The sequence below is a fragment of the Lemur catta genome, chromosome 1 (assembly GCF_020740605.2).
Source record: "Lemur catta isolate mLemCat1 chromosome 1, mLemCat1.pri, whole genome shotgun sequence".
In the NCBI taxonomy this organism is placed as follows: domain Eukaryota; kingdom Metazoa; phylum Chordata; class Mammalia; order Primates; family Lemuridae; genus Lemur; species Lemur catta.
In genome coordinates, this window is record NC_059128.1 from 106,084,493 (window position 1) to 106,092,561 (window position 8,069).

The window sequence follows — 8,069 nt, forward strand, 5'->3', positions numbered from 1 at the left end:
GATAGCTAACAGGCAATTTAAATTCATCAAACCAGACTTTCCTGTAGCAAAAGGCATTAAACACCTTCCTACGATAAAATGCAAATTAGAGTCCCCTCTGCCTTCCAAAGAGTGTTGACTTGAACTTAGATGGGTTACTTATTAGGCATTTGTTATCTCAACAGCTAAGAGTTCTAAATTGAATGCAATTTCTATTAGTGTTTTCTTCCTTGATCATACCTGAATCAGGGACATTAGAGATGAGTTTTTGGTTGTTTTTTTTTTTTTTTTTGAGACAAGAGTCTTGCTCTGTTGCTCAGACTAGAGTACAGTGGTGTTAGCATAGCTCACTCACTGCAACCTCAAACTCCTGGCCTCAAGCAAGCCGCCTGCCTAGGCCTCCCAAAGTGCTAGGAATACAGGTGTGAGCCACCACACCTAGCTCAAATTTATGTTTCACCTGTGATACATTATACTATACTGAATAGTATATATTGCACGAGTAATAGGCTGACTTCATCTAAAGGCCCTTGCAACTCTTAAGATTCTATTGTAATTGGCAGAATGAAAGAAAATTGAAGCATTACAGGTATGTAACAATGTGCTTATAGCAAATTAGAATACTATCTTTAATCTTGGAAGACAGTTTTCTCACAGAATGATTTAGACCTAGAGGTTTTCTAAAATGGGATTCATGTAATTGTAGTGGCCTATTCTAAGGTCAAAGATAAGGAGATGCTACCACAATTTATATAGAAGATGGTCCTATTGTAGGAAATGTAGTCAAGGGGATCGAAATTAGTGTTAAGGAAATGCCACTGCATGTCTGCAGGAGCTGTCTGCTGTATCACTGTACAATGGAATGGAAGCTACAGAAACACTTATTCACTGTAAGCATCGAGAGAATAAAGGCGTTCCCAATTCCAGTTTTTCATTTATTACAAATGTTGGTTATAGAAAAGCAGCATCACATTAAGTCATTATTACATTAGTAGTCAGCTTATTTAATGTAGCAGTATATTATACTAAAGATACGGTATACTTTATCTGTTTAGCTGTTATTCAGTGAATATAGGACAGACTTTAAAAATGTCTACCCTTACCAAATGCATAAAAAGTTTTAAAATCAGTCTTCAAATACAGTTGGAATTTTCCACCACAGTCAAAAGATGAACTTCATTGTTGATTACAAATTAGTATTATTTGCCAGGATCCAAACATGAGAGGTTTCACTAGTACAGTTTGGATAATATTTTGCTATTTTTAGAAGATCAAATATTATTCTATCAGTTACTACTTCAGTCATACAGGCAGATGTTCTAATGGATGATCTATTAAGATGAACTGTTATGCTGTTAAAGCTTGCATCAGATTTCAAACACTATTTACATTTTCATAATTTTATAGGTGCCATAAGATATATATGTGTGTTGGGTAACTAAATTCATACTTCAGCCCCTTGGGAGGTTTCACTTATTTGCATTTCCAATATGGACTGGTATTATTATATTTGCCCATTTATAAATAACAGGAACAAAAAGCCCAAGAGATCCAACAATTGAAACCAAAAGAAAAGTCCACAGAAACATCCGATCGAGAACCTGGGCTATGAATTTCCAATCTTCAACAACCTGTCATGAAAAAAATAAAAACACATTAAATACTTAGTTAAAAACTATGTACCTATTTTAAGATATAACACAGAGTTAGAGGCCAAATCAGTTTCTGCCTCCCATTGCTGCCTCTACACAATAAGCGACCCTGTACTCAGTTCAGGGACAGATACTACCCTGATGGTCTATCACAAAAATAGCCTCCTCAAGCTTTAAAAGACCCTAGAAAATTTGTTTATTTACACATCAACTTGTAATATATTACAAGTGGTTTATTTTGATAGATTTTTTTTTTACCTTTTTTGAGACAAGAGTCTTGCTCTGTTGCCCAGACTAGAGTGCAGTGTTGTCATCACAGCTCACAGCAACCTCAAACTCCTGGGCTCAAGTGATCCTCCTGCCTCAGCCTCTAATTTTTCTAGTTTTAGTAGAGTCACGGTCTCACTCTTGCTCAGGCTGGTCTGGAACTCCTGAGCTAAGTGATCCACCCGCCTTGGCCTCTCAGAGTGCTAGGATTACAGGCGTGAGCCACTGCGCCCAGCCTTATTTTGATAGAGTTTTAATAGAATTTAAAATATTTATCCTACTTGGATATTTTATAATAAACTAAAAAAAATTTTACTCTTACTATTTAGTTATTTCTGTTACTTATTCTTGCCTAGTACTGTTTGATTTTTTTTTAAGAGACTCCAGCCTAAGGTTAATTTTATGCCAAATTAAAAGTAGGTTCAAAATCATACATATCAGAAGGCTGTTAATCCCCCCTCCCCACCCCCTACCAACCTACTTAATTTACTTTTGGATTTCCTAGGGACCACTTTGATCTAGACTCATAAGGACAGAACCACTAGCCCTGGAGCCAGCTTTAGTAGGAAGCTGACATGGCAGGTGGGAGTTGCCACAAGGAAAGGGCAGGCTGGGCCTTGTCACTGAGCACCAGAGGGTCCTCTTTCTACAAGGCCATTTCCTTGACCAGGGGCTTCCCTGGCCCTTGGAGCCTCTTATAAAGCATGGGGTCCTCTATAGGGACTGTGCCCCGAGTTTCAGGATAATTTAGAATTTAGGGGATTTAGAAATACTCTAATGCTTTTTGGCTTCTAAGTTTTCCCTGAAAATAAAACCATCTCCTGGTCCTAGTAGTATGAACCCTGACACTTTGGCACAATACTTTGCAAGCATTAACTTCTCAGTCTAAATCATTACCTGACAAATATATGCAGTATCCATCGATAGCTTCAAACCTTACAAACTAATTTAATTATACTAACACTAAATAGACACTTTACAAATCCACAATCATTTTTTTTTCTTTGAGACAGTCTTGCTCTGTTGCCCAGGCTGGAGTACAGTGGCATCATCATAGCTCACAGCAACCCAGACTCCTGCGCTCAAGCCATCCTCCCGCCTCGGCCTCCCAGAGTGCTAGGATTACAGGCGTGAGCCATGGCACCTGGCCAAAAGTTTTTTAAAAGTGTAGGTCAAATGTGCCTTTTGGAGAGACAGATTCATTATTCCACCTGCTTCCCATACCTGCTAGAAAATTTTCCATTTAAAAAACCTTTAAAAATTAGAGCTCACATAATTTTAATGGGACCATTTAAAGTAAATTCAATTATGAAAATATTACTATATAGTCATAAGTTTAAAATATTACACAATAGAAATAAAGAGCAGTGAAAAGATAGAAATTTTACATGTTTTGAAAGAAAACCCAGGCCAATATGATCACATTAATAAAATGTATTCATATTCAATTCTTACATTTTAAATATTAACCTTAAAAGAGCCAATGAGTTATTTTTCTATAATACAGTTTTAAGCAAAATTTTGTTTTTAAGCAAATTAAGCACAGTAGGCACTATTACTAAGCTTCATATGAACACGTTAATGTATAATATGTAACATATATTATGAGAATACCCTACTCCTTTTAATTTCCCCAGCATTCTCCTATAAATGAACATCAGAAAGAGTTATTCTTGAAAAATATCTTGGCTATATTTATAATGCCTACAGTAGGCTCATGTTTTAAAAACTAAAATAACTTTTGATAACTGCATTATAATGCAGTCGTGCCTGTAGACTACTACAGAATTCAGAAACAAAGTTACTGAAGATAAAATTAAAACAGTTCATCATGTTAGAGCTAAAAAACATATGGCAGGATTATTATGCCTTAGAATACACAATACTAAATTATCTTTGGAGTCATCCAAGGTACTGATGGGAGAAATGGAGACGTGAGATTTGTGTAGATGCCCCATTTTACAGGTGTTTTAACTGAAACAAACTAGTAAAGATCTTTTATAGAAAAGCATGTCAACAATTCTGGCCCTCAATCTACGCTTAGTCTTAATTAAGGGTCATGCTGTTTACCCTGCCAGAAGTAATTAAGGTCACTTCTGAACTGAGAATGGAAGCAGATCTGCATTTGTACATACAACATGTCACAGACCTCACGGACATCATTCTCCTTCATGATGTGTCTTACTATGTAGCGGATAGAATCAAGCGCAGCTTCCAGTGTGTTTCTAGAACACTTTGGTCCACTTCCACTCTCGGCTTCCTCTTTCTGCGTGAAGTACCTATCGACATGACTTCTCATGCAGAGCAGTTTGGGAAGCTTGTGAAGAAATACCTTGCGCACCCAAGGTGCCATAGCGTTATGTGTTGAGGAAGAACGGTGATGAATGTTGATAGCGAAGACAGTTACCATAATTGATAGAGTCACAAAAATCATGGTAAACACCAGATACTCTCCAATCAGAGGTATGACTTTTGAAGAGGAGGGTATGATCTCTTCAATAACCAGAAGGAAGACAGTCAAAGAGACAAGTACTGAAGTGCAGAGACAGATCTTTTCACCTTCGTTTGAAGGAAGATAGAAGACGAGCACAGTTAGAAATGAGAGCCCAATACAGGGTATAATAAGGAACAAAGTATAAAAGAGAGGCAGACGTTTAATTACAAATGAGTAGGTGACATACGGATACCAGCAACAGCTGTCGGTTCTGTTTCCTTTGCTCCCCGTTGCGCTCACAATTTCCCATTCTCCGTTATCAAAAAAGTCTCTCTTGTCTACATCTTGGTCCTCTAGAACTATATCGACCTGTGATCCATCATAAGTCCAAGAACCAAATTTCATGGAACAGTTTTGCAGATCAAATGGGAAAAATGTGACATCTATGGTACAGGAGCTTTTATAGTTTGCCGGTGGAGTCCATGTGACAGTGCCATTGTACCTGACGACCGTTTTCGTCCTGGTCCCTTCAAAACGTCCGTCTGCGCTAAAATACACACATACAATAGCAAGGAAGAAATTAACCCAAGAATGCATTTTACAAGCCTGATATAAAAAACGCCTATAACTGATAGCATGAAATAATTTTAAAATTACACTACAGATGTACCTGCTATACATAAGGGACCCCGCTCTAGGGACAATCTTCCTTAAATACCTAACTCCACTGGAACTGAACCCCTTCTTCCGCATCTACTCCAGGACTGACGAATCTGTATTTCACAAAATCCTGAGATTCTAGTGGTTGAAAAGACCTCACTTTACACACAAAATAGAATCAGGCTATTTATACAGTGGGAATGCACAGAGCCAGGGCCTGAATCCACATTCCGAGACTCCCCACACAGTGCTCTTCCCCCTCCATCACAAATACTAGCCACTTGCCACTTTGATGAACAAAGACCATTAACCAAGCTGGACGTGGCCCAGAAAAGCAGCTGTGCCTCTCAGGTTCTCCCACCAAAAGTGAATCCCTGTACTTGGGAAGGCTAGCAGGAAGCCATACCGCCAACGTAAGATTTTTTTTTTTGAAATATTGTTCTTTATCTTCAAATGCATGTGACTTTTGCACACTGCACTGTAATATATCCATGTTTAATATAAAAATGTTTTCAATTACTGAGAGTAAACTCATGCTCGAGGAAGCTGTATCACGTTACCTTACATGCTTTGTTCACCCCTTATATGTTGGGAAGCACGGAGGTAAAAGGTTTCAAAAGATTAAAGATATTTTTGCATAGCAAATGCCCTCTTGCAAATAAGACAAAGTGCTTTGGGATAAGCACAAATTCCCAGATTTGCCCTGGAGTGGTCCTTAAAAAAATGAAACCGGTACCCAGAATCATCCTCTCCTCCAAGTTAAAAAAATCATCCTCAAAACACACCTAGGTAGGATGTGTATAAAGATGAGTTAATAATTAATCCAGCATTCTTCATCATAGGAAAATGGCAATACAGTATTTAAACAAAATTAGAAGGGTACACATTTGAACATAAAAGATAACCTCAACTATTTAAGAAACACACCAAAAAATGTGTATCTGAAAGTCTGCCAGGTATGTAGTCTAGTAAATGAGGGTAAACAGGGATGTCAGGCTGTCTTGGTGTGCACCCCCACCCTACCACATGCGAGGTGTGTGATCTTGGGCAGGGTATAATAACCCTAGGCCTCTGTTTCCGCATGTGTAAAACAGATGTAATTGTACCCAGCACATGAGGTTATATGAGAATCAAATAAAGCACATAAGGCACTTGGCACATTGCTGGGCACATAGTATGTTCACTATATGTGAAAGCCAATAACAGTGGTTGCCTCTAAGTGATGGGACAATGGGATTGATTATAGGTGATTTCCCTGTACTCCCTTACACCATTCTGTACTTCCCAAATCTTCCACAAATTTTAGAAATCAGAGGAGACTTTTTTGACCAGAAAACAATATAGGCTGGGAGCGGTGGCTCACACCTGTAATCCTAGTACATTGGAAGACTGAGGTGGGAGGATTGCTTGAGGCCAGGAGTTGGAGACCAGCCTAGGCAAGAGCGAGACCCACATCTCTACAAAAAATAGTAAAATTAGCCGGGCGTGGTGGTGTGCACCTGTAGTCCCAGCTACTTGGGAGGCTGAGGCAGGAGAATCCCTTGAGCCCAGGAGTTTGAGGTTGCAGTGAGCTATGATGACACCACTGTACTCTGGCCCAGGTAACCAAAAAAAAAAAAAAGAAAAGAAAAGAAAAGAAAGAAGGAAAGGGAGGGAGGGAAGGAGGGAGGAAGAACAGGGGGTAGAAAGGAGGAGAAGAGAGGAGAAAAAAGAATGGAAAACAATACAGCAAAAAAGGAAGAGAGAATCCACAGAAATCTATTCGCAGGTTCATGAGATAAACAACGTAAGAGCCAGTCATTTGATTTTATAGCTAAACAGTTTTTAAAAGGGAGGAAACTTACTAGTGCCTAATAGTAATACAAGTATTTTCTTTTGAAAGTATAAAATGGTATTTAGAATTTATTAATAATAACTTACTTATCAAACAAAACGATGTCTGGTGTCCAGACAGAGTCTGAAGGGACACGTATAACTTTTATTCCACCATAGTCGTCAGGGTTCCATCTTAATTTCACATCTACCCATTCCTTTAAAACAAAGAAATCTACCTCAATGTCAATAAAATAGTGAAAATTATACTTTTTGTCATACCTAGAAATTTTAGACATGAGATCATCTCTACCCCAATACAAAAAAACTCACCTCTGCGTCTTTCTTATGGGTGGTGGAGCACAACCCTGTCCCCTCATGCAGCGGCTCTCGCCATGGTCCTTGTGAGGCGCAGGTGAGGACCAGAGCTGCGTGTGTTCACGGCTCTGCCCAGCACCTCCTCTCCCACTGGATATACCCAGGACTTGAAGCCATAGGCACGTAATGTTCAGGTTCAAGGGAAACGTTCCCTTGTCCAGCTGCATTGTTGGCTGATTTGGCTAGACTGGTCCATGCAAAAGGGAGTTGGATTTATTACACATTCCACATATTGAAACACCTTGTCCAATCTCCATGCAGTGGATCACAATTCTGTGATCATATCAAGGGTTGCACCCCAAGAAAGGCATACATGCCTTTTAGGAGTTGGAGGTTAGGGAACAAATAGTAGGTTTAAAAATTAGGAATGGCAAAGCACGAGCAAACAAAGGGAAGAACTCAACAGCAGCTGAGGACATATTATAGTGGGCCCAGAAAAAAAAGTCCTTTGTATAAAAGGGACTGTGTGTACAAAATAATTTAACACATTCTAACCCATCCCCATCTCAGAGTAGACGTCAAAATCCTTGCACCAGTAGCCTCTGTTGCTTATCTGACCCCATCTCCTACACCGCTCCCCAAGGCTCACTCACTCCTACTCACACTGGCCTCACTGCTCCTTAAACACACTGGGCTCACGTCAACCAGGGCTTTTGGACTTGTGGGTCCCTCTGTCTGGAATGCTCCTGCCCAGAGACCCACATGGCTGGCGTCCACTCCTCCAAGACTTTGTTCAAACATTACCTTCTCAGTGCCGTTTTCTCCAACCACCCTATCTATAAGTACAGTCCCCACCACTCCTATCCTCTTTCCCATTGTGTTTTTCTCCAAGCTTATCAGCTTATAAGGTGCTATATACAACTCACATGTTTATTTTCCCCCACTAG

At 39.4% G+C, this 8,069-nt stretch overlaps 1 protein-coding gene across 2 annotated transcripts; it reads right to left on the reverse strand.

The window, feature by feature from the left end:
- Window positions 1-1,136: 1,136 nt before the first annotated feature.
- Window positions 1,137-7,259, reverse strand: CHRNA5 (cholinergic receptor nicotinic alpha 5 subunit). Of its 2 annotated transcripts, none has more exons than XM_045542027.1 (3): window positions 6,913-7,259; window positions 4,580-4,879; window positions 1,137-1,610 (listed from the first exon to the last, which is right to left on the reverse strand). In XM_045542027.1, the coding sequence occupies exons 1-3, from the start codon at window positions 7,101-7,103 to the stop codon at window positions 1,586-1,588; spliced, it is 516 nt and encodes a 171-aa protein (XP_045397983.1). In that variant the 5' UTR covers window positions 7,104-7,259; the 3' UTR covers window positions 1,137-1,585. The 2 variants fall into 2 exon arrangements, with proteins under 2 accessions (XP_045397983.1, XP_045397974.1); XM_045542018.1 differs by having other exon boundaries at window positions 4,048-4,879.
- Window positions 7,260-8,069: the final 810 nt, after the last annotated feature.